Source organism: Musa acuminata, chromosome BXJ1-7 (assembly GCF_036884655.1).
Source record: "Musa acuminata AAA Group cultivar baxijiao chromosome BXJ1-7, Cavendish_Baxijiao_AAA, whole genome shotgun sequence".
Classification (NCBI taxonomy): Eukaryota; Viridiplantae; Streptophyta; class Magnoliopsida; order Zingiberales; family Musaceae; genus Musa; species Musa acuminata.
The window spans coordinates 9522943-9548823 of NC_088333.1; the positions used below are offsets into that span (position 1 = coordinate 9522943).

The following is a 25881-nucleotide window of genomic DNA, read 5'->3' on the forward strand; positions in this document are numbered from 1 at the left end:
ACCGAGGATACTCCTTCGGACGATCAAATGGCGCCTGAAGAGTCATGGGAAGTCAACGGCACCTCAACGACGCCGTCGACGGCCGAGAAGCTGTTGGTGCACCACAAGGAGAACCACTTCACCGCGGGAGAGGTGGTGCGGGACGTCATCTTAGGGGTCTCCGACGGCCTCACCGTCCCCTTTGCTCTCGCCGCCGGCCTCTCCGGCGCCAACGCCCCTTCCTCCCTCATCCTCACCGCAGGCCTCGCCGAGGTCGCTGCCGGTGCCATCTCCATGGGCCTCGGCGGGTCGGTAACTCCGCCTTCCCCTTCCTCTTGTCTTCATGTTTTTCTTCTCTGCCTTGAAATTATTGGCTCTAAAAACGCCATCATTATTGCATATGCGCTCTTCACAAACACAAACAAGTGTGGATGTTAGAGGAAATCGGTCTCTTCGTCTTATGTGCATGAGGCTTTACTTGCAAACATGGAGTTGCATATGTATATTTATCGAACTACAAACAAAAATCTCACTACCACTGCGTGCAAAAGTTCCCAACCACTTCATCGTTATAATCGAGATTTATGAGTTGGCCAGAAGAGGGCTTCTTAGTTTTTGGGGAAATATATATTTTCACAGATTTATATACTTTCAAATATATAAATATTGCCTTATCTAATGGAAAAAATTGAAATAAAATCTTCTCTCGTCATTTTTTTTTCTTTATTGATGTTGACCTCCTCTGGCTTCCATTTAAGCACAAGCGTAAATTTTTGGGCAATGGAGAAACGGAACGGTTTTCCGAAGGAGCGGCTACCGAGCGCTTGTACCGTTTCGGTGTGTCCGTTATAAACAGGGGGTGGGTGAAGTCACCGGATGTCTTCGCGCCGGTTCCCGACCAGTTAACGGCGTCGGCCTAAACATGCACGTGGAATTGACGCCGTCGTAACGGCCACGCGAACTGACAGCCAATCGTTTCTCCACGTGGCAGGTATTTGGCGGCGAAGAGCGAGGCGGACCATTACATGCGGGAGCTGAAGCGGGAGCAAGAGGAGATCGTTACGGTTCCCGACATCGGTATGTCTCAACACCCACTTGATTTGGTTAACTTCGTTACAATGCCAACGGCGCGCCGACTCATATTATTATTAGATTGGATGGCCCGTTGACTTTCCATACGTGTATCGTTGAATAAGGGAAGAGGTTGCCAATATTTGTACTTTTGTAACAGAGGCAGCAGAGATCGGGGAAATACTCGCGCAGTACGGGCTGGAGCCGCACGAGTACAGCCCCGTGGTGAACGCGCTGCGGAACAACCCACAGGCTTGGCTTGATTTCATGATGAAGTAAGTGGATTTCCTTCATCCTTATCCAACTAATCCAATTCCCATGATTTCCATCTCTTCTCAATTTGTCCCTCATCATTTTGCTTCAACGAATCCCATTTGTTTCATCGTGGCGATGTATTACGGTTCCTATTCATCAGAAACACTGACAAATGCCCACTACACATGCTCAAAACTATGATTGATAAGAAGCAATGGTTTTCCATCCAAAAGGTGTTATGTAAACATGAGCAATTTATGATTTCAGATTTGAGCTTGGATTAGAGAAGCCAGACCCAAAGAGGGCACTGCAGAGTGCTCTAACGATTGCTCTCTCCTACGTCGTGGGAGGACTGGTGCCCCTTTTGCCATACGTGTTCATCCCCATCGCCCAGAAGGCCATGTTGACGTCCATCGGCGTCACCCTCGCGGCGCTGCTCTTCTTCGGCTACGTCAAGGGCCAGTTCACCGGGAACTACCCTCTCTCCAGCGCCGTCCAAACCGCTTTCATCGGTGCTCTCGCGTCCGCCGCGGCCTACGCCATGGCAAAAGTAGTCCAATCCACCTGAGGCCAACGTGCGTGCGGCGCGAGCTCCCCCATCCGGTTTAAGTTTGATGTTGCGAATCTGTAGTGCTCTTTACCCTTTCATGCAGAAGAACTATTGCTGCACGAGATGTTGCTAACTATGTGAATTAATTTAGTTGTTTAAGGTTATCAAACTGCAACAATAAACATGGGACAGATTGATTCTTTAGGCTGTAGCAGTTGAGAACTGAGATGCCTTTCTTCTTGGATTGGGCATATTAATTAAGTAAGAACATCAAAAGCCAATGTACTTTAGGCAATAACTTCTATATTGGTTGGTGACTGGTCCCTTCAATAACAATGTAAGGGGGTGAGGAAAGAGCTTCTAAGCTTTTAGCTGTTTATGCATCACGTGAAGAAGTGGCAAGATTGATGGGGAGCACGAACTCGAAAGTGGAAGATAAGGGAAGCTTGTCGGGAAAAGGCAGCCAAATATGGTGAACCATTTCCTGCGGATGGGGTACGGAAGGCCGTTGGGTTCACGAGAACACAGCTGCGTAGAAGTACGCCTCCATAGGATTTTGCCACGACAACGTCCTCTGCAGTGCCACCACAGCTAGGAAGAATAAGTGTCCGTCGCCCTTTGTCGACCTATTTAAACCTTCATTTGATACACAAGATCTATGCGTGTCCAATGTGGAGGCCAATGATAACATGACCATAACTTTGTGCCATAGAAAGCGGACATCAGACCAAAATGATATCTCTACAAAAATAAAATATAATGAAAGAAGAAAAAAAAAGCTTCCATAACATAGGTCATGAGATTACAGCCTTCCTGCCTAATGATGCATGTTATCATGGGTTACCTACAGCTACAATTGGGTTGAGAAACGTCAGCCTATATCTGTGAATAAAGTATTTCATTCCACGTATCAGGAACACCTGGAAGGCACCAGTGCAAGCAATCATGCCTACCTTGCGAGGCTTTTATACCGTACCTGGATATGTGTCCCTCGTCTCTCAACAATGACAATGCAGTGATGTCCAAAAGTTTTACTTCTGTTCCTCTCACTGCGGCCTCAGCAACAGGGTCACCGGAACCATCCTGTGAAACCTCACTCCCCACAGACAATGGAACAGTGTTATCGCAGCTTCCCCCAGAATTCCATTCTCCATTGACAAAATGCCTGGGAGATGTTGCCCTTAGAAAAGCCTTTAGATGTGGAAGATGTGGAAGCCGTGAATCGAGCCACTTGATAACATTGTGGATGGTCAGATTTTTCGCATCTCCGATCGCTGCAAGCTTTGCTTTAGTATTTTTCTTTCCATGAACGTACATCTCCCATCCATTAGCTCTAAACTTCTCTCTGTTCCAGTGGTGTCCGGTGTTGAGTACGAGCACATCAAACCGATGAAGATACTTCCTCAAAAAATTTGCAGGTCGGTCAAGATGCATGGCGTAATTGGTAGCTGGATCTGAAACATTCAGAGGCTCCAATTCACATAAACTTGCAGACCAGTGATACAAAATAGTGGTATTGGTTTCTGGAAACCGATAAGCCCAACCACTGGGTCTGACGGCGTTGCGCGCTTTAGTAAATCCATACTCCTTTCCGACATCTTTTACTCTGGGATTTTTTCTCCCACCAGTGATCATGCACATCAGCGATTGAAATTGTTGTCTTCCCAAAGAATCCCCTACCAGAGCAATTGTTCTGTTCTGCATTCTGGAAACAGAAAATGCATGAGCAATTGATCGCTAGGAAATCTTGTTTGTAAGCATGAAAATTACGGTCAGAAACCAAAACAATGGCTCGCTTGATGAAAGATTTGAAGAAAAGCTAACAAGCCAAACATGCCTTTTTAGGAATTTGCTTCCAGAAAATTCGGGCATCTCACAACCTTGTGGTTGCCATCGAAAACTCTCATAGGAGAAATCAGTACGTTTCATCAACCTGCATGCCCACATGGGTGACAGCCATTGCTTGCATCCATGACCAGAATATAAAGGTCTCCTGTTGTCTGCAACCCACTTCCCCTTTGCATAATTACAGACTACAATAATGACCAACATCAAAATTTCAGGTTATAATGTTGGTTATAAATCAAATTCACTAGTGTGACAGGCAGGATAGAGAACAATAAGAATACAAAAAGTTAATACCCAGATTACTTATAGAACATGTAACAATTCACTACATTTAGAGCTCCACAGTTCTTTATCTAAAACCTACATTGGTAAGTGAGCCGGAACAAGAAAATAACTATGACACTATCTTAGAGGGTGAAAATAATTATGAACGATGTAATCTATAACTTATTATTGCATACCATTCATCAAAGGTATCGTTTTACGTTGAGTATCCAATCCTCCCTCTCTAGATAAGTTTCTTGCCGGAGAACCAATTGGTGAAAGACTAAGAATAGGTTTTGTTTCTTTAGATGGGTTAATTTCCACCTTTTCTACAACATATAAGTCTTCATCTGCAGATTGGTGCTGATTTGGACCATCCGTTGAGTTCATGGAACGCCTGAGAGGAACCACTATTCATAAAAAGACAGTAATTAAGTTAAAAACAGATGTAAACAATGCTAAGAATTCATGAAAAGAAAATACGTGACATACCAGGAGAAAGAATATCAAGCTGTCCATGAGGAATACCAAGTATTGCAACTTTATTGCATGCCCAGATTACAAGAGTTGTGCATATGAGAATAATAAGAGCAAGAGAGATTTTATTGCCTCTGACAGTGTTTATGTTCATACCTTGCATTCCTACAGATATACAACAAAACCAAGTCTTTCTCTTAAAATGAACTTTATGACTCCTCTCGGCTGCACATGAATCACTAAGTGCCTTCCTTCAAATGCAAAATTGCAGAGACGTGCAGCTGATTCAAAATAATGCAAAAAATCCATATAAAACAAGAACATATTATATTTGATATAACCAGCAAAGTATTGACAATAAGGAAAACATTAAAAAAAATAATCATACACTTTCTTGCTTATCTGAGACCTGGAAGACCAGGGTTAGAGTCACGGAAACAGCCTATTTAAATATTTAAAGATAAGGTTACGTATATTGACCCTCCCCAAACCTCACATTGGCATGAGTCTCGTACTTTGGGTACGCTTATTATATTATCGTGCTTATGTAAAAGTAACAAGAGACACTTCTATTGAGATATTGAGAGCAAACTTTTTGTAGATACTCACTTTCCTAATGCCATTTTCCAGAAAGTAGGAGTTTATAGGATATGGTACAGAGACAAATACAGCATCAAAGAGAACAAATTGACAAGTTCCTAATATTAAATCCAAGTGTACAAGAGCAATCAGCAAAAGCAAAATAGGATCAGTTTCCTCATTGTATAGCAAGACTAAACACAAAGACAATCGTCTCTAACAAAATGTTGATACCGTATCCAATTCCATATCAATATAGAAAGGGCCAATATTTAGATATACTGAAGATGAAAGGAAAGGCAGAAGAGAAGGAAAAATGTACAATGAAGACTGGAGGAATTACCTGTGCTGATAGGCTCAAACGATGATCCTATCCAGTGAAAGGATATACGACAATCCGAGTATTGTGGTGTGTTCTTTGTCAGCAATGCTTTGGAAGGAAAGAGGAGACGGGATGGAATATTACTTTCCCTTACAAACTTTCTAATTTATCTTTCTCTTCTCCACTGCCTGTTCTATGTTTCTACATATCCATATCATCAAAATTCTGATACACAAAAAAAAGAATTGCTCTTATGAACTGTATTTTCTTGGGGAAGGAGCAAACTGACAGAAAAACATATATGTAAGACTCTCAATCTCATAAAGCAATAAAAAAGAAAAAACCAACTCAACAAGAAAAAAAAAAAGAAAGAGATCTACTACGTCTAATGAAATAGAGATTTATGCCTAGAAGTAAATAAAAATTCGAGAACCAAGCATGCAGAATGGGTAGGTTGAGCCCAAATCCCAGAGATTCAAATCGATATTATTAACCTTAAAACTCTCATTTAACCTTAAAACTCGCATCTTGAACTAAGAAACAACCTAGAAATGACCACCAAGAAAGAAAGACAAGTGGATGGGTTACTTCTGGAGCAATTCGTGGTAAAATAGACTATTACTTGGGAAATAGTGAACGTATGCATCACTCAAACGAAAGATTAGGATACCTGATCAGAAAAGAAGCCTTTTGTTCTCGTTCCAGAAGTAGTCATTTTCTCCCATCAAAGACAAGAACAACAGAGAACACGACCAGAGAACAAGAACAGAACAGTAAGACTACAACTTCATACCTTAGATCACTAACACCACAACCAAACTCACACCAACTAAGAAAAGAGAAGCACAAAACAGAAAGCATATCGCTGAACAACCTTAGAACAACACCCCAACCAAGGGAAAGAATCATCCTGAGATGGAGTCATAGAAAACAACAGCTGACACCAAATGCATGTTCTTGACTGGAAAAGACCGACTCACCAGAAGAGGCGGCAACGGATAGCCACCCACCTCGTGACGGAGCCGCGGCGATGGAGTGAACGGCACCGGGAAGCAAGGGGGACGGAATTGGAGGCGAGAGAAAAGGGTGGGAAATATCTCATCGCAAGTTCACCTATACACGAGGAGACGCCATTAATGTTCCAACAACACTGACGCCTTACGGTGACGCTTCCATCAAACGGACAGGACACACCCAGCCATCAGAACGGACGGACATGATTGATCTACCTAGAATTTTCAATGCATTGATGGAAATATCGGACACGACGGATTCAATGCATTTGCATTTTCTTAAAGGTTGCACACTTGGATCTTTCATATGGTCTTTATAGCTCTAACACGCTCTCTATCAATATTTAGCTCTTCCTCGAGATTAATAATTGTCAAATGTTGGTATTCTGGAGTGGGTTTTGTGCTTTGTCATGATTATAATATATATATATATATATATTACCATCATGAGAGCCCATTCATTAACTGTTGAATCCACTAGTTGTTTTGAGCATAGTGAGCCCATTAGTTACTATAGTTGGGCTCAGATCTGTCCAATCCCGAATCTTTTGTCCATCAGCACTCTATTCTATTGGAAGGAAATGATGGGTGGTGGAGAGACGACTCATCATCTATAGAAAACGGATGGTCAGGAATCAAATTGGGGATTTTTGTCGATTTCGTTTGTCTATCGTGGCCCACGAGGATATTGACCGGGCCCACCACAGCAACTATACGTCAGGCAATTCAGATTGCTCCAAGTTAGTAGGCCCGTCATGGACGCGTGCGGACGAGCAGTCAAGCATATCGCACTCCTTATGAGGGATGCTGATGTCTGGTTTCTGTGTCGCACGGGGAGTGGCGGTACATGACATTGCTGATTCCTTTTATGTTCTACCTTGTGATTCTTCCCACTTGTTTGTTTCTTCTTTGAATGGATTGGGTGAAGCGGAGGGCGGCGGATGACGAGATGGCGTTGGTGAGGGCGGCAGCGTGGGCCTGGTACCAGCAGGGATCCGGAAAGGTCGTCCGGGAGTCCGACGACGGCCGGCGAGTCGGCGTCGATGCCGCCCGAAACATGCCTCGGCCGTCCCGCTACAAGCTAGAGGCGCTCGCCGCTTCAAAAGCCTGCCCGGCCATCTCCTTGCTCGACGTCTACGATGTCGAATGGATCACGAGGGAGCTGGATCGTGTCACCATGGCGAGCAGAAGCAGCACGGGAGGTGGAGACCGGCACCGGCGGGGTGCGAAGGACGCGGCTGCGTTGGAGGGGATTAGGAGGGCGAGAGGATCCTGGGCGCGGCATGCGGTGGATATATGCTGGTCGAAAGGGGACGTAGTGGAGGAGGCAGCACTGTCTCCGCGCCGGTGGAGACAGACGCCGACGACTCCGGTGTCAAAGGAGGTCAAGCAGCGGTTCCGTGGGAAAGGAGGAGGCGGCCACTGGGAGTCAGATAAGGTGTAATTCGTTGATGCCGGAGGAATGGAAGGAGACATAATTAAAGGCATTGTCAGTAGAATTAATATATTCTTGCGGATTGTCTGCTACTTCAAAAGGATGCCATCATTCCATTCTCTTGTATTCTTATGTGTACATTCTTTGTATTCTTGTAGATTGAATTGTCGAAATATTAATAATAATAAAAAAAAATCCAAATTTGCCGTACACAAACAATCCTTTGCTCTCAAGATTTGTTGGTGTTTGTCTAGTTTAGTTTGGATTGAATGTTATGCTCAATATATAAAAATTATTGAATATTAAACATTCTTTTAGAGAAGTATGTATTATGATTGAATGTTGATATTATTTTATCTAATTTAATTTGATTAAATTAAATAATTTATGATTAATTTAATTGATACATCAGTCTCCACTCAAATATTAATGAGATGAGGACGGGAGGGTCCATATCATTAATACGATTAACATATCTAGAAAAGAGACAACAATAGAATCTCAATTAATTAATATAATAAATGCAGCCATTTTGTGATTCAGAGAGAATATCTAAATTGGCAAATCTGTACGTTCATTCTCATAAACATAATAAACAAGTATCATATGTGTTGTTATAATTCAATAGACATGCACGCTCATCCTCCTATATATATGCATGCATGCACGTATATGTGCATAATTGGTTTCCATTTAAATCATTCCGCATGTTCAAGCATGCTCATATACATGATTGCCCATTCATTGATTTCTTGAATTTTGTTGAAATCAATTGGTGTCATGCTGCTGCTATCTTCAATTTTGTTGTTCAGTGCAGTTCGCCAATACCGAACCCTAATTGGAAAATCACTCATCATGTGTTTTCAGCTGCTGCTACTTCTTCTTCTTCTTCTCTTCAAGGGTTTTCCATTCAAAGAGGAAGCAATCCTGCTAAGTTGGTGCTTTCGATCCTTTCTTTTTTTACGATCTTCTTCGATTTTTTCAACAATAAGAGCTTTATTGACGACTTCAACATAGGTTGGCAATTGCAGGATTGCTATTCGGTCTCGAATGAATGATCTTAGTCCTCTCTCAAAATGTCTTGCCATTTGAGCATCGTTGAAATTGATGTGTTGCACGAAGTCAGATAATTTAGTGAAATGGTTATCGTACTCGGTTACAGTCATGCTTTCCTGTTGGATGGAAAGGAACTCATGCTCCTTTTGCTGCTGAATGGAGATGGGAAGATATTGCTCGTAGAAGGCATCTTTAAACTCCTTCCAAGTGATATTTTTTCCTTCTTCTTCTTCTTCAAGTTCTTTCTTTTTGGTGATCCACCAAGAGTCTGCATTTTCTTCTAATATAAAAGAGGCCAATGGCACCCTACGTTCTTCAGCACATTCCATAACCTCAAAGGTTTTCTCTACTTGTCGTATCCATCTTTTGGCTAATAGAGGATCACGCTTGCCGTCAAAAGTCGAAGGGCAAAGCCTCTTAAATTGTTCCAAATGTGAGCTAGCAATTTGTTGACCATGGTGTTGCGATAAGATATACTCCTTTATGGCCTCCATGAAGTGAATTATAACTTGAGATGCATGATTAAATCCATCAGCACCCTCCCTATTTTCTACCGGTGTAGTAGCAGACTGATCTTGCTCATTTGTATTAGGGATCGGGGGAGAAGCATAACTAAGATTCATATCAAAAACTTGAGGGTTGTGCGAAGTAGAATGATGATCTCCATTTGGCAACCCATTGTATTGAGTAGAGTTTCCCTCGTTACCAACACTGCGGTTCATTTTTCCTACAATTTATTGACATAATATTATATATTATAATAGACTTCATTAATAATTATAAATATTTTTAAATTATAATATCTTAACATAAGCTACTGAACAAATAAGGTATTTGTTTAAAAATAATATCCACATGTTTGATTTATTGCAACTAATATGTGCATAAGATAAATTAAGTCTAAGTAACTCATAGATAATAAAACTCCATATTTCTATCTATCGGAAAAGGAAAATCAATTTCCCTCACTTTTCCTACTTATCATTTTAAATAAGTACAAAAAAAAAGGACCAACATTCCATGCTGAGTAGAGTGATTCAAAAAATTAATAAATCATCATCATCTTAAATAACACATAAAGACTTATTAATATCGCAATGATTTATAGAGTAATACGTATCGCTCGTCTAAATAGGCCAATCTACTTTTATCCAGAAAAACTCATTGATACTTAAATGAAGATATTCATTTATGAGAAATTAAAAAAGAAAAAGGTAGAAGAATAATCTCACGTTCATAAATATCAAAAAAGTTTGTGAATCTAAGATCTCAAACTTTTGAATTAAATTAGAATGAGTAAAAAAATAGATAAAAAAAAGAGAAAATGGTTTGAATGATTGAAAAAGAAAAAGGAGAGAAAGAAAGATCCCACAATCTCAATCAAATAGTTTAATATTTTGGATTGAATTGATGTATGACTCATGTATTTTAATAATGACTAGTTTTACTTACTCGTTATTAATGTATAAAAAATATGTAAGAAAATAATACAAACAATGTCTAATGGTAATATATATCAACATATTTACAACTAATTTCTATTTCTAAAATTAAAATTCAAAATTCATGCAAATAGGGTCAAAGCCAAAATCAAAATTAAACCCTTAACCAAACTCAGTGTCATATAAATTAATTAAAATAAGAAAATCCCAAAAATGATAGGATGGATAACCAAAATCAGTCAACTACGAGTCTTCTAAAACTAAACAATAGTAAGGTTATTCATATCTTAGTCGAGTCAACCTTCCTATGATCCATATTTGTAAAGTTCCTAAAGGGTCATACCATCTTCTTGATCGACTGTACTCGAGTCTTAGATCAATCGGGCAATAAGCTTTAGTTAACTTCGACCTGAAATTGATCCGATCTTGGCTTCCACAGTTTAGGTCCGAGTCAGACTAGCCTTGTGCAGGGCAAGTCTTGAACCGAGTTTTTCTTTTCTTTTTATTCCTTAATAATTTTCTTAATTTCCAAATCTTAGTAAATTCTGCCAGTAATTTAATTTTCATGATGTACGAACAATTAATTGATCTAATCTCATGATAATCATATAATTAATTAATCTAGTTTTCATGATATGCAAACAATTTCATGATAGAGGTATTATTAAATAAATTAGTTTATGAAAAATCGATTTGTTTTTGAATAAAAATATCCTTGAGAATAACACACTAAATTTCATAATAAAAAAATTCAGTAATTGTGAAAACATGAAATATGAACATCCTAATATTATTAATCTATAAAACTAAACTTATAGAAAAGAGTTACCATGATAAAAATATACATGAGAACGTCTTAATATCATTAATCTATGAAACTAAACTTATAGAATATAGTTATCATATTTTTTTTATTTTGACATGCTACCATATATATATATATATAATATTTGATATTAATCTAGCAATTAAGAAAACAAAAATTTATAAAGACGACTACCTGATTTCTGATGGTGATGATTCTCCTCTTCCTTCGTAATAACCTAAACTTTCAAACTAAAAAATAACGCTAGATGTGAAGGGTAAACAAGGGTTTATATAGAGGGCAGATTATAGGTTTAATTTTAGCAGGACCATAACTCTTATCCCTTTAGCTACATATAAATTTTATAGATAATATTTATTTTATAAAAATATAAAATTTTTTAAAAATAAAATTCATGGGATATGGAAATTCATAATATAATTCTTACCATAAATGATCGAAAGAAGGGCATGATATAAAAATATAAATATATTTTGAGATTGATATATATTTTAGATTTCTAAAACTAGTGTCCCTTTCATAAAAAAATTTCATACGAGATAGAGTGCTGTTGAAAGAAGAAAATCCTACCATTTAGGTTTGGCTTCTTTATAAATATTTAATGTAATCTATGTTTTGGTGGGAGAAAAGCTTATAACAGATGAGGAATACTTTTAAGTGTTCTTATTGTATGATATTTAAAGGTAATTATTTTTAGAGAACTGAAGGGTCTTGTGATTAATCTCATAGGATAGGATGAATAATTTAATTTTATGTCGATATAAGCTAAGAATGTAGATGATATGATAAGTTTTTCCCCTATCGTCGTTCTTATCCTGGTCTCATCCTTTTATCCCCATCTTATTCTTCATTTAGATAGGATGAGAAATCTATGAGTTATTTATATTCTCTTAATTAATCTATTTTATTCTTAAAAAATAAAGTTATTATCAAATTAATTAATTATATCAATATTTATGAATAATAATAATCGTTAAATGTTGAATTCATCAAGCCAAAGTGTTACTATTGAATGTTGGTATTATTTAATCTGATTTAGTTGAACCAAATAATTCATAATTGACTCAGCCTAATTTAAGTTGAATATAATTAGTTATGCATCCATGCCCACAAATTAATAAAATGAAGATGGATATCGTGATTTGTGAGGAATGCTCGATCTATATCCATCTCATATCCATATGGATAATAAAAAATACACTCCTTTATCTTCGCCTCTATTTTAATTTTATATTTAATAAATCTATTAAAAATTTTAAATGTGATATATATATATATTTTTTAAGTTAGAGTAATATATCGAATCAAAAAAATTAAGTGGGGCAAAATTTAAAGAAAATATGATACTAATATAAAAACATAGGATTAAGGTCTATTTTAGTCTAAAATAAATTATTAATATAATAACACATATAATTTAGGATTAAGGTCCATTTTAGTTCTTATAGTTTTATCCATTAACCTTTTAAGTCCTTATGGTTTGCTTATGTCTAAAATAACATATATATTTTTAAAAATATAGTATATAAGCTTTTATCATCAAGTTTGAGTTAAAAGATATTAGAATTTGCTTAAGTGACACATTGATTCATAATAAATTATTAATATAATGATATATAATTTAAATTTTAAAAAAACTTATTGATTTATAATAAATTATTAATATAATGATATATATATATATATATATATATAATTTAAGTTAAAAAAAACTAAGATCTCCATTAATGATGGGAGGAGGCGTCATCGTGGAAGCGACCACCAATAGTAGCATAGAGTCGCTACTAACTAGCAGAGCATCATATGCATGTAGCCCTCTCACGTGTTGACGACGAGCTCAGGAGCTTTTGTATATTACTTGTTAGCTTCAAGGTGCATGCCATAATGTGGTCCATCATGACGTTGCTCGCCACCACGAATGACACCTGCTTCAATCTCGATAAGTACCATTATACCTTGTAAGCCAGTAAGCCACCTCCCATGTGAAGCACTGCATTGCAAAGACAAAGAGCAAGCAGAATGAGCAGTTGAGCTGGTCCATGTAGCCCTCTCAGACCCATATGCTCTCCTCGACTAGCTTGTCGAGAAAGGGGAAGCGACGAAGGCTGTAGCAGTGGACGAAGGAAAAGAGGTAGAGGTAGGAGAGGCCAGAGGCAGAGGTGAGGGAAAATTGGATCACCATATTATAGACATGATGGGTGGGGGTGTAAGAGGACGAAATGAGAGGCAGTGGAGACGAAGATGCCCATGAGAAGAAAGAGTGACTAGGAGACTACTACATGCTTAGTGTCGGATTGGTCAACCTACATTCACGTGAGGTAGGACTAGAAGCTCTTTTGCTTATCATTAACATAAGAGAAGCTATGTGTGAACAACACCCTACTAGGTAGTAGCAACTCAATGCTATTGTTGGTGGTCTCTTCCACGATGATGCCTCCTCCTACCATTAATAGAGGTCTTAATTTTTTTAAAATTTAAATTATATATATCATTATATTAATAATTTATTATGAGTTAATATATCATATAAGTAGATTATAATATTTATTAACTCAAACTTGATGGGAGGAGTTTATATGCTATATTTTTAAAAATGTATGGATTACATTAGATACGAGTAAACTATAAGGGTTTAATGACTTCAGATGTTCATACCAAAACCATAATAGATAAAATATATTTTAACTCTAAATTACACATGTAATGTATATTAATAATTTATTATGAGTCGATATACCACATAAGCATACTATAATTTTAATAATTTAAACGTGATGAGAGAGTCTTATATATTATATTTTTGAAGATGTAGAGATTATTTTAGATATAAGTAAACTATTAAGGGTTTAAAAGGTTCATGAGTAAAATTACAAGGACTAAAATAGATCTTAACTAAAAAACATAATATAATTCACTCGTTTGCGTCTAATCATTAAAACCAAATAATAATATGTATCGAAAGCTATGAAAATAAATGGATCGCATAATATGAATTTGGTAAATCAATGATATCGATGGAAATAAATAATGTACTTTCACTTGCTCCGTACGTGAAAATTTTAGTTAAATTATGAAAAAAATATGACCCAATGGAAATTCTTGATGCGATTCTGTCACTCAACATCAAACAAATGCGGCTATGGTTGGTGCTATAATATAGAGACCCGTGGCAGCTTACCGTTGCGTACCACTACTAGTTTTTTTTATGTCTAATAGTTTTTTATATTCTTAGCTATAGTTTAGAACATGGGTGTTCGTAACAGGTCAAAAGCATCCAACAATCACTAGGCAGCACTTAATTCTCACTTGTGATGTTCTAGTTCAACCCTATAAGTTTATAATAGTTATTCGATATTTGCACTATGTTTTCTCGAGAGTATATTAATTATGACAAATAGGATATTAATTAACAAACTCTAGGCCAATAAGAAGTCGGGATAAGTTACAAAATATTTTTAAATAATATATTTTTTTTTAATTAAATTAAATGTATTAAAATATTTTCTTTTCAATATGTTCATATAATATTGTTACGATAGATACTGTTTGTTTAATCTGTAAGGGGTTTTAGAGGCCATCGGAATTGTAACGATTTGAGCTGAGACCTTATAAAAACTAGGTTGGAGACATATTTGACAAGATTCATTCGCTTACGTCAGTAAGAATTTGAAAGATTTGATCATATACTAAGTTCAAGATGAGGTAGTTAGCAAGATAACCTTAAGAGTATACTTGGGGGTATTTTTATCGTGTAGCATACAATCGATAGGTCGGGATTATTAGTTTGGTAAGTCCCACATAATCTCACATCGAAAAAATCAAGTTTGTTATCTTCTATTGCAACTATAAACACGGACCTGAGCTTTGAAGTCGGAAGCGCCATAAGAAAAATATAATTGTTTGCTTTAGGTTTAATTTTTATTAAGTTCACACTTAGTTAAAATAGTTTGGCTTATAGTTTGAGTTTTTCTTGTTTATTAGTTTTAGGTGTTTTATGACCTAGGAATATTTTTCTAAGATATTTATAATTATTCCTTTTATAGTAGAGTTTTGTTTCAAATAAAATGATTATCGACAACTCGATTCTCCTTATAAAATATTAAATTATTCAACCAAATTTTATCATGTATGACAAGTCTTAGTAGAATTAATTTCCAACTCATTTATACTAATTCTTAACATTTTTTAATTTCACTCATGATTTTTTTCTCAACCACTCAACTAACCCTATTCATATTTGTCTCTCTCATTGGCAAGACAGCACAAGACTTCAAGCGGTTCACAAGGAAACGTGTGGGCGTGCTGTCCTTGCACAACGCTTAAAGCACGATGGACGCGGATGATGAAACGACGTACTGGAGAGAATCCAAGTCCTTAACCCAAAGACGAACTTGCATTACAAAACCTGTTCTTACCCAAACCATAAATGCAACAATCTCAAAAGACCAGTCTTTCCTCTCACTTTTAGTCACATAAACAAGAATAGGAGATCAATATTCATGAATCTTAAGCTGTTTCCATAGGAAGTTGGCTATCGACGTAGTTATTATATATTTCTATAAACTTCTCAAAATTGCTGTCGCAAGTATTTTGGAGGAAGAGTGTGGTAAAGAACACTCAGAAGCAAATAACAAGAACAATTTCTTTGATGATGGCATATAGCACTCAACAAACACATTACAGAACTCGAAACGAGCAAAATCTTTGCACTTGGCTGCCAACAAGACCAACAGAACAAGAACAAGGCAGCAGATTGTAGGGAAATGAACCAAGACTAAACATTCACAATATCGAATCAGGACAATCTTGTTTGTACCAAAAAAACAAATAAAAGACAGAATCTTGCACAATTTGCTCAAATTTTCTGTTCACATGTTGCCGCCAACATTATCTGACAAAATATATAACAATAACAAAAGATGAGCACCAGTGCCAAGAATATAACATTAAATGTAAATTTCATATACTAATTGATTTAGGCCACTTCATCATCAAAAGGAAAAAAATAAGCAACTTCAAAAGTCGCCCCACAGTCTCACTCATAGGCTTCTTCCCAGTCATCCACCTCTTCATGCATCTCTACATTACCAACAGCAGCACCCTGTTCAGTAGAGACCACACCGTCTGTTTCAGGTGATCCACCTTTCACACCAGAAACCGTGATCCGGTCAGCAGCTGATTCTGTGGACACTGAATTCATAGTTGTATCAGAATCAAGAACACTCCATGGGTTTGATGAAGTCGAGATAGGTGCAGCCTCCGTCGGCTTCCAAGAAGGCACTGTGGCATCAGCCCCAGAAGACGACCACTCCCCGCCCCAAGAATCTGATTCAGAGGAAACAACCTTCTTCCATGAATTGCTGCCTTTTGAAGCAACTCCACCCTCTTTAGGTCCTGTTCCCCATGCATTAAGCACTGGAAGACTAGAAACCACAGCCGCACCCTGGTAAACTGATCCATGATCTAACCGCCTCAGTGCAGTTGCAGCCCTTGCTGGGTCACCAAAAACAGCTAACGCATTCTTGTCATTTAACCATACCAGCTCACATTCCCCACCAAATCTTAGCACCAATGCACTTATATCTGCGTCCCGAGGCAAGTCTAGCATTGAAACTACAAGTCTAGGCTCCATGTCGACTAGAGGATCAAAAGCCGGAGGTTGAGCAGTTATTGGAACACCAGGCTTGAAGCCCAATATCCGAGCTGGTGGTCTAGACTTGGGCGTCACATGTACTACAAGAAATCGCTTTGGCTCCCATCCTGCTGCTTGGACTGCAAGTTTCCATCTCTCTGCTATGTGTCTAATTGCGTCCCTCTTCTCTTTCAACATGGGGCAAAAGACATGTACCTTAAGACCTCCCGATACACCTTTTGTCTTTCCAAGCACCAAGAACTTGAATCTCTCCTCCACAGCCAACACCCACTTTGGTTCCCGCCTGAAAAGGTCAGAAAGCAATTCGGAGGCTGTTGAATTCTCACCAAAATGCAAAGCATCCAAATTAGGAGGAGTTATGTCAAATGCCTCCGCAAGGACACGTTTCCTCTCCATCTTAGCACACTCATCATCACAAGAAAGCTTCCTCTGGCCAAGAGGGATCTTCTTCACATTGGCTTCCACTGGCTGCAACGGAACATGAAGCTTCTGAAGGATAGATGCTTCTAGCACAGTGTCCACATGAAATCCACTGCTGCTGCCTCCAGCACTGCAAGGCACACTAGCGGTAATACGGCCACAAGAACAAGTTATTGTGACTGGGAAGTCACACCTAAGATCAGGGCAAGGCTCTGAAGGATGACATGGAGCACTGCAAGTGTGCTTGCAATCTCTCCTCGGCGCACCACAGACCTGCCCACAAGAAGACTTCGCACCAGAACCAGACCCTGAAGCAAACGAAGCATCACATGGAGGAGGATGACAAGTCCTACCACAAGCATGAATCCCACATTGCCGAGTCTTGCCACAGAGTTGATTGCACCTGATATCCTTGGATCCACATGGTATGTTCCTCAACAACACATGCCCTCCAACACATTCCTTTGCAACTGGAACTGAGCATGGAGGACAATCCCCAAAATGGCAGGTGTGGGAAGCAGGATGGCCACATGGTTGGGGAACCAAGCAAGGATGGGGGCACGATGGTGCCGGGGTACCACAGGGAACTGGTGGTGGGATTGATGACTTTCCGCAAGCACACATGAGATCAGTGAATGTGGTTTCAAGACATGGCGGACAGTGCCCGCTGTGGCACAGCAACTGGCAAGAATGTTGCCCACACCGGAGCCTCTTTCCGCAAGGCATGGAGCACAAGTGGGGATCCCAATCGCTGCCTAAGAGCTCCCCACCAGGTCTAGAGAGAGGACAGCAACGCTCATTGCACCGGTGCCTCCCACAATTCTTTTTCTTACCACAGGACTTATCACAAACAAAAATTTCTGCGTCCCTGGAAACCTTGTAACACTCCACTGTCCGATTTGAGGACCGACACTGGCATTTCTGATCGACCAGTACCATACAAGGAGGGCAATCTCCCTCATGACAAATCTCTCTGCACCTATGGATCCCACAAGAAAGGACCTTTTCACAAAGTCCAGAACAAGTAGGAATCGGATCCAGGCAACTCTTCCTTCCATTCTCCAATTTGGTCTTTCCACAATAACAACTTTTGATCTTCTCAGGCAGTAACTCGCACTCACCACAGGGCCCCGGATGACATTTCTCTCCGCAGAAATGGTTCCCACAAGAAAGAACTCGACCACAGATGGAATTGCAAGAGAATACCCCATCTCCAATAGTTTGGACATCACCCTTCACCACCATATCACCACAAAGAACGATCTCGATCTTCTTATTACAGAAGCAAGAAGCTGTGACAAGTACCCGGCAGGGGCTGCAAGCGCCGGTGTGGCAAATCCGTTCGCACCTGTGACGGCCACAAGAAAGGAGACGATCACACTGCTGCCCGCAGGTCAAGGGACTTTCTCGATCGGAGCACCGCCGGACGATCGTCTTCTTGCCGCAGGGGCACGGCCGACGTGGGGCAAAGGCCTTGCACGGTGGGCACGGCCCAGGATGGCACTGAAGAACACACACATGGGGACAACGGGACTCATCATTATCAGCATCGGGAACCGCTGGAGTCCGGTCGAGAGGTTTCCGGCAGGGTCCACCGCAGGAGTGGGGGGTGAGGTAGAGATCGTTCGGCGGATCCCCTCGGCTGCCACAGAAGCAACTGTAGGTGAGATCCTTGGCGAGGACGGATTGTACCGACTGGCATCCGGGGCACCGCCATCCGGCGCGGTCGCCACTTCCGTCTACTGAGGCGGATGGGGCATCGGAGGATGTAGGGGATCGGGCCCACTTCCGAATGCAGTGAAGGTGGAAAATGGAATAGCAGCTGGAACACGACCAGATCGGGGCCGAGCGCCGCACCATATCGTAGCAGATCATGCACTCAACCACCCCCCTCGCCAGCTTGTCCTGGATCTCCTGGACCAGCCGCGGTAGAGAGGGATCCGATGCATCATCCGAAGGAGCCGCAACGGTTGGCGGCAGAGAAGGCCGGGGGATATGGGCCTGGCGGGGCCGATGTCGGTGGGCAGGTCCGGCCGCAGCCGTAGCCGTGGGACGGATGGGGTTGGCGGCGGCGGGGGCGGCGGTGGAGGCAGCTACAGAAGGAGCGGAACCACGGGGGACCCACTCCTGGCGGTTCCCGCCAGAAACGATGGGCCGGTGGTGGATGCGGCCTCCGGAAGAGCCGGAGGCTGGCCTACGGTCGTTGCGGTGATGGTGTTGGTGGTGGCTGTTATCGGCAGTGTCTGGCCGCATCGTCGGACTCACGGTTATTGCAATGAAACCCTGGACCTCCGGTCGGTCTCCTATCTTGGTTGATAACAGAGATGCAAACCCTAACCCTAAGGATAAAATTCTAATGGGGCGAAGGGGGCAAACAGAAACGAATATGATACACGAGAGAAGGATGACAAGAGGCTATTCCACCGACGCCTCCGTTACTGAGGGATCGGAAAGGGGAAGGAGCGGGCGATCGATATAAGGGAATGGGAGACTTGGGGAAGACGTAAAAGGGATACGGTGGGTCGGCGATCGGGACAGGCAAATGGCTCGCCCTTGTGAGGATGGACATCTACCGTTGGATTTCGTGCTTTGATCTGAGAGATCGAGGCATCGAGAAGGATTTATCCATTGTGTGTTTAAAAATAGTTGCACGTGGTCAACATTGGATTTGATACGTGTGTGGTGCGATAAGCTGCCCATCGCAACGCACTATAACTTGGGAAACAAGCAAAACCAAACCCATTTCAGCCCAATCATATGGTATGTTGGGTTTAGCGATGATTGAGATGGGCCATGAGAAAAATGTTTCGGGTCTGTCTCCAAGTGACTTACTTGTTCCACAGTTCAAGTTTTCTTTTTTTCTTTTTTTTTTCTTAACCAAGAGTACTAAACAAAAACATTATAGTTTGAGTATAAGTTTTTCACACACATATCACATCTTAAAGATGTTCTTTGTGATAATTATTCTTCATAAGCATTATATATGACATGCTTGTATTATCAATTTTCTAAAGTTAAAGTCATACTTTCAAACATGTTATGCAATAAGTTTTTTTAAATAGTATAAAAAAGGATCGTTATGTTAAGTATGTTTTATAGTAAAAAGACATGTCCTTCAATTTAATAAACCTAAGCGTGCTAGTGAACTTAAGTTTGAGATTAAGTCATAACAATAAACATTCAGATGATTAGAAAATACTTTAATATTATAGTAGATATTTAAGTGTCTCTCAAGTCTTAACAAATTAAAACATATCTCAATCAAGTAAGTTTAAGATTTAAATATTATATATGTAGAAGATAATAAATACTTATGTGTGGATGGAATAATTAATAATTAAGTTGAGATGATAATTAAAGAGAAGAATTACTCTAAAAATATTAAGACACATAAGAGAGGTTGAATGGTAAAATTGGATCGAAACATTTTGTTAACACATAAGGATCGTTGACTAGTGAGTCGACTCGATTGGTTCTCTATCGAAAGTGCATGTCCATGTTGTTGACTCCTTATAGCTAACATGGAGAATAAGTGTTACGGGTGGGATGAAGAAAGCTGTAGGAGAAGTCAATTTGCTATGAGCGGCTCAGTCGTTGAGTGGAGAAACTTGATTTGGCAGTTGGGCGGTCTCCTTTGTTGGGTTGCCTTCTAACTATGTCTTTAGACTACGTCGACAATCCTACATAACAGGCTTGTGTTAGGAGTGTCCTAGCTCGACCCATATGATGCTTAAGTCAGGAAGGTAGAGGAGGAAGAAGAGAAAAGTATCAGTAGTGTAATCAAGAGAGTAGAGTGGACAGGCCTTCATCAAGACTCCTTTTACCCAATGTAGAGAAAACATTTAATGTAAGCGGTTTGTTAGTGTGTGTTCCTAGGGGCAGTGTCTGGGAACTGTCGGGCTTCTTTCCTTTTTCAGGTTAGGTTGGGCATGGTCCTCTCATCGTCCCATGTGGAAGGGAAGGTTGGTGAAGCCCAGTCATGCCGTTGACCATTAATATAGAGTCAAGTTTATTTTCTCGATCGCGAGATCGATGAGGAGTGGTTCCTGTGAGCCTACTTCGAAAAGTCGAGATAGGTGATGTGACTTCTTGTCGGTGATCGTAGGGAGTAGGTGGCTTCGGGCCTTTGTTTAGGTGTTGCTTATGTGGCGAGAGAAGGAAGATAGGGGTATCAAGGTTCATCCTTCTCATATATCATCTTAGTCATTCCAATTCAGACTCAAAGTTCTACGACACTAGAATTATGTTAAAAAAAACTTAAAAGGAGATTTAATAAGATTGAACCTTTAACCTTTTGATTACCACTAACTTTATCTTCTTCACCATCACAAATTTTTTTTTTTTTTTTTATCTATTTTCTCTCAAAATTTAACCCTTTCTTCGTTCAAAGCCTATGAACCCTATTTTAAAAAAGATTAAGGTAAAAACAACTTAGTTCTTCTATTGCTATACCTAATACTTCAACTTTATGGATTGTATATTAATAATTTCGGATGCTTTTGAGTAACCTAGGTTTTAAATTAATCTTTGATTTTTGGATATGATTTATATAAATCATTTATGATTCTAAAACCTCTTGTATGACTTTAAACTAAAATTTGTGTATAGAGTTATAGACATTGTAAGCTGAAGTACTTACAATCTCTTATTTTCAGTAACTAGATTCTTTCAAGTTGAATTGACTTTCTTAGGATACAATTAGAGCATGTTCTTGTGAGGACCGGAGCGGCATTAAGAGGGGGGGTGAATTAGTGCAACGGTAAAGTATGATAAATTTTCGACGATTTAAACACTTTTAGAAACTTCATACGATAAAAGCAACATTTCATTTGAAACCGTTTCGATTGCGTTTTAACTTGAAGACAGTAAGCTATTGAAGGGGTTTGCAGTAAGGTAATAGCAAGAAGTAAATACAAACTAGAGAAGACGGTAGTTTATAGTGGTTCGGTCAATCGTGACCTACATCCACTCCTCTGATTTCTCTTCCGTCGAGGCCACCGGCATCCACTAATGATCTTTCTTTACTAGGCGAAGATTAACCTCCTTCTTACACCCCTCTTACAACCTCTTACAAGTGGTTCACCCTTTTACAAAGATTTCAATGAAAAGAAATGAGGTGAACACTCAAGCTATTGAAAACAAGATTTTCCTAAAGCTTTTCTCAACTTCTAGCTTCTCAAAAGGTTGTATTCTCAGCTGAGAATTTAGGAGTATTTATATGCCCCAAGAGGATTCAAATTTGGGCTCCAAATTTGAATTCTCTTTGGTTCCCGATGCTGGCGGTGCCACCGTTTATCAGTGTCTGACACTAATAGTGGACTAGCGGTGCCACCGCTTGGATCTCGGGTTCTGGGCGGTGCCACCGCCTAGTCTAGGCGATGCCACCGCCTAAACTTTTTCAGCTCACTGGTTGGGCTCCAAACTTGGCCCAAACTAGTCCGAACTCGGACCCAATTGGCCCGTACTTGGGTTATATGATTAACACTTAATCCTAACCCTAATTAACATGCTAACTACAAATTTAAAGACATTTCCTAAGCTATTACAAAGTCCACAAGTCAAGACTTTTTCTGGTAAGCTTCCGGCGAACTTCCGACGGTCTTCCGACGAACTCTCGGAAACCATTCTGCGGACTCCCGGCAAGCTCCTAGACTTCATGATTTGATCTTGGCGAGTTCCAACGAGCTTCTTCAGCAAGTTCTGATCTTTCTCGACGAGCCCCGTGAACTTCCAACGAACCTTCCGGCGAGCTTCCGAAAAACCCTTTGGCAAGCTCCCTACTCATTCTCGGCTAGTTCCGGCAGCATTCCCGATGAACCTTCAGACTTCCGTCGAACTCTCGAACTCGCAACAAATCCTTCGTGCTTGACTCCGACACTTTATTTCGCTTTATGTCTTCATCGTTATCGTAATTAATCCTGCACACACAAGCCAAAACTCTACTCTGATCTAGACAATTATTACAACGCGAATTGACATTCTGTTGCTCGGCACGTCATTGGTTGGCGCTTCGTTTAATTCTTCAGCACATCGTCCTCTCTTACGGCTTGTTGCCCAATCGACAGTTGACCTCCGTAACCCCGATATCCTTGGCGTAATTCCGCTCTTGGCCCGATGCCCGACGTCCGAAGCCTTCTGCCATCCAATATCCTAACGTGATCTCCTCCGGCGCAACGTCAATTCCTCCTGCGTTAACTGTCTAATACTGATCGAGTAGACCTGCATCACTAAAAATGCAATTAAACATATACACACAATCAATTAGTTTTATCATCAAAATCTGAGATTCAACAATAGATATTAGATGACAGAAGTCTTCGGACGTCGGGCATCAGGCCAAGAGCGAAATTGCGCCAAGGATATCGGGGTTGCGGAGGTCAACCGCCGATTGGGCAACAAGCCGCAAGAGAGGACGATGTACTGAATAATCAGACGAAGCGCCAACCAATGACGTGCCGGGCAACAGAATGTCAATTCCTCCTGCGTTAACTGTCTAATCCTGATCGAGTAGACCTGCATCACTCAAAATGTAGTTAAACATATAAACACAATCAATTAGTTTCTTCATGAAAATCCAAGATTCAACGGTTCTTTCAATATATCTGAAGAGGATTGCTGTAGAATTTAAAATTAAGTGAATACTAACTTTATGCAATGAGATATGAGCCTTGGAAGCTTATATAATCTTAATCTAGTTTTAAGAGAATAGTAAATTGTAAGCATATTTTAGCCTCATAATAATTCTATTTTTAGCTAAAATTTGGCATACATATAGTTATATATATTTCCTGACTTTCTGTAAATTTTGATGATAATATAAGATGGTTTATCAATCATAATAATGAAACAAAATTTTTTTATAGAACTGTACAATTAGTTGTTTGGTAATCATTATGTCATCGATTATAAGTTAAATTTTTAGCAAATTAATAATGAAATTTAGGCAAATTTATAGTCATGTATAGTCCAATTTGATATTTTTTTTATCTCTCTAGCACATCCAATCACTAAGGACCATGACCCTTCGATTAGAAAATTATTTTAAACTAAATCAGGTAAATATAAGTTTAATATACAATAAAATAATATATATAAATATATATTAATGTACAAGTACATGTTTATATAATAACGTGTGGGATACACATATATGTCATGTGAAAGTGCAAGTGTATGTTATGAAATGTGATAGTGAAGTTTATGAATATATATGATTCTTATTATATGCACTATGAATTATCCTTACATACGTGTATATTTTAATTTACTTTAAATTAAAACTTTATCTTCTTATTATGCTTATGTCATGCGATGATGGATACATCGTATAAAGATTAATGGATGTGTTATGATTTCATATCGTATGTGCTTTGACTTACTCTTGTGTATATGTCTTAAAATTTATTACGCATCAAAATTTTTACTATTTTGGTATGCACTTATTATGTTATGTTATTATATGTTATTAAAGAGGTAATAAGAAGATGAGTTATCATAATTTTATGCACTTATAGATATGTGCGGTATGGGAATATATATATATATATATATGATAAAATGCAATGGGGAAGTTCATTGATATACTGTGATTTCCTATGACATATATTATAAACTATTATTGTATATGTGTATTCTGATTAAATTAAAATTTTATCTCTTTATTATTCATGTTTTGATCGGCAATTGCTATGAAATATTTATGTATTAATATATACGATGTCTGGTGTAGGAGAGCATGTGTGTATATGTGATGATACTTGATGTAGGAGATCATTGATGTATTACAATTTTATATTACAAATGCTACGATCTATGACTTACATTGAATCAGAGTTTTACTTATTGATTATGTATCCTATATATTATGAGGTTACATATTGCTAAAGTTGCTAGAAAGTGAGTTCATAATGAAATGTTTAATGTATTTGATTTTGAAAGCTTGCATACTTGGCACGATGTATGTTCACATCAATGAAGCTATAAATACTTATATTTATTGAGTTGTCAGTGTTGATTTTGTTTTGCAAGTAAAGATATTGTTAATCCATTTATGTGATGGGCAGGGAGGTGAGCAAATATAGAACATACTAAAGCAGATATAGATGAAGACTTTTGAGCATATTTTTATGTATATGAGTTTGATTATAAAAAAATAGGTGTGATATTTGAGAGTATATGTTTATAGCCTTTGTATAGATGTCAAACACTAATTTATACAAGCGAAATCTTATCATTTTGTTTAGTAAATTTATAGGTTTTAAATTTATCTACTTTTTTTCTATATTATATTTGACAGCATAAAAAAAAAAAAGGTAGCATCCTATTTATGTAAAATATGAAAGAAAGTAGGAATAACATGCTAGAAGGATACTATGGGAGTAGATTGGAGATTTTTTTTTTTTTTTTGCATAAGTAGAGTAACTACACTCATTTTTTTTCCAACAAAAAGATTGAATACTACTAAACAACAATAGTATAAGTATTGGTCTCATCTCTAGTTTACATTTTTTAATGTCTCTTTAGATTGTCATTATTGCACACTACCAATGCTAGATCGACGTTGGAACTTATGGCCATTGTTGTTGGCTTTATGGCACCATAATCCTAAATGTTTTTTTAGGAACAATCATATTTTATATTTTTTTGAATTGTCTAATAATACCAAAAGACAGTAGAAAGAGTTATTTATGG

General features: G+C 38.9%; 4 protein-coding genes across 7 annotated transcripts; 2 read left to right on the forward strand and 2 right to left on the reverse strand.

Moving 5' to 3' along the window:
• LOC135679917 (vacuolar iron transporter 1-like) lies at positions 1 to 2011 on the forward strand. Its single transcript, XM_065193898.1, has 4 exons — positions 1 to 287; positions 971 to 1056; positions 1211 to 1325; positions 1573 to 2011. The coding sequence occupies exons 1-4, from the start codon at positions 28 to 30 to the stop codon at positions 1871 to 1873; spliced, it is 762 nt and encodes a 253-aa protein (XP_065049970.1). The 5' UTR covers positions 1 to 27; the 3' UTR covers positions 1874 to 2011.
• A 604-nt stretch (positions 2012 to 2615) lies between these two features.
• Positions 2616 to 6584, reverse strand: LOC135678696 (protein trichome birefringence-like 16). Of its 4 annotated transcripts, none has more exons than XM_065191781.1 (6): positions 6356 to 6584; positions 5367 to 5570; positions 4460 to 4725; positions 4165 to 4377; positions 3693 to 3888; positions 2616 to 3560 (listed from the first exon to the last, which is right to left on the reverse strand). In XM_065191781.1, the coding sequence occupies exons 3-6, from the start codon at positions 4605 to 4607 to the stop codon at positions 2732 to 2734; spliced, it is 1386 nt and encodes a 461-aa protein (XP_065047853.1). In that variant the 5' UTR covers positions 4608 to 4725; positions 5367 to 5570; positions 6356 to 6584; the 3' UTR covers positions 2616 to 2731. The 4 variants fall into 4 exon arrangements, with proteins under 4 accessions (XP_065047853.1, XP_065047852.1, XP_065047855.1 ...); XM_065191780.1 differs by having other exon boundaries at positions 6326 to 6584; XM_065191783.1 differs by having other exon boundaries at positions 4601 to 4725; positions 6326 to 6582.
• Positions 6585 to 6957: 373 nt separating this feature from the next.
• LOC135678697 (uncharacterized) lies at positions 6958 to 8003 on the forward strand. The gene is made up of 2 exons (XM_065191784.1): positions 6958 to 7201; positions 7287 to 8003. Exons 1-2 carry the CDS (start codon positions 7163 to 7165, stop codon positions 7800 to 7802), a joined length of 555 nt encoding a protein of 184 aa, XP_065047856.1. The 5' UTR covers positions 6958 to 7162; the 3' UTR covers positions 7803 to 8003.
• Positions 8004 to 16058: 8055 nt separating this feature from the next.
• Positions 16059 to 19712, reverse strand: LOC135678699 (NF-X1-type zinc finger protein NFXL1-like). Its single transcript, XM_065191785.1, has one exon. It carries the CDS (start codon positions 19441 to 19443, stop codon positions 16153 to 16155), a length of 3291 nt encoding a protein of 1096 aa, XP_065047857.1. The 5' UTR covers positions 19444 to 19712; the 3' UTR covers positions 16059 to 16152.
• Positions 19713 to 25881: the final 6169 nt, after the last annotated feature.

What these genes read in the sequence shown, in the direction of transcription:
- LOC135679917 (XM_065193898.1), top strand. Translation starts at nt 28, where the DNA reads ATGGCGCCTGAAGAGTCATGGGAAGTCAACGGCACCTCAACGACGCCG. An exon ending in CGTTACGGTTCCCGACATCG is followed by an intron (nt 1,057 to 1,210) that starts GTATGTCTCAAC and finishes CTTTTGTAACAG; the next exon opens with AGGCAGCAGAGATCGGGGAA. An exon ending in TGGCTTGATTTCATGATGAA is followed by an intron (nt 1,326 to 1,572) that starts GTAAGTGGATTT and finishes TTATGATTTCAG; the next exon opens with ATTTGAGCTTGGATTAGAGA.
- LOC135678696 (XM_065191781.1), bottom strand. Translation starts at nt 4,607, where the DNA reads ATGCAAGGTATGAACATAAACACTGTCAGAGGCAATAAAATCTCTCTT. An exon ending in GCTTGATATTCTTTCTCCTG is followed by an intron (nt 4,378 to 4,459) that starts GTATGTCACGTA and finishes TTTTATGAATAG; the next exon opens with TGGTTCCTCTCAGGCGTTCC. An exon ending in AACGATACCTTTGATGAATG is followed by an intron (nt 3,889 to 4,164) that starts GTATGCAATAAT and finishes TCATTATTGTAG; the next exon opens with TCTGTAATTATGCAAAGGGG.
- LOC135678697 (XM_065191784.1), top strand. Translation starts at nt 7,163, where the DNA reads ATGCTGATGTCTGGTTTCTGTGTCGCACGGGGAGTGGCG. An exon ending in GTGTCGCACGGGGAGTGGCG is followed by an intron (nt 7,202 to 7,286) that starts GTACATGACATT and finishes GATTGGGTGAAG; the next exon opens with CGGAGGGCGGCGGATGACGA.
- LOC135678699 (XM_065191785.1), bottom strand. Translation starts at nt 19,443, where the DNA reads ATGCGGCCAGACACTGCCGATAACAGCCACCACCAACACCATCACCGC.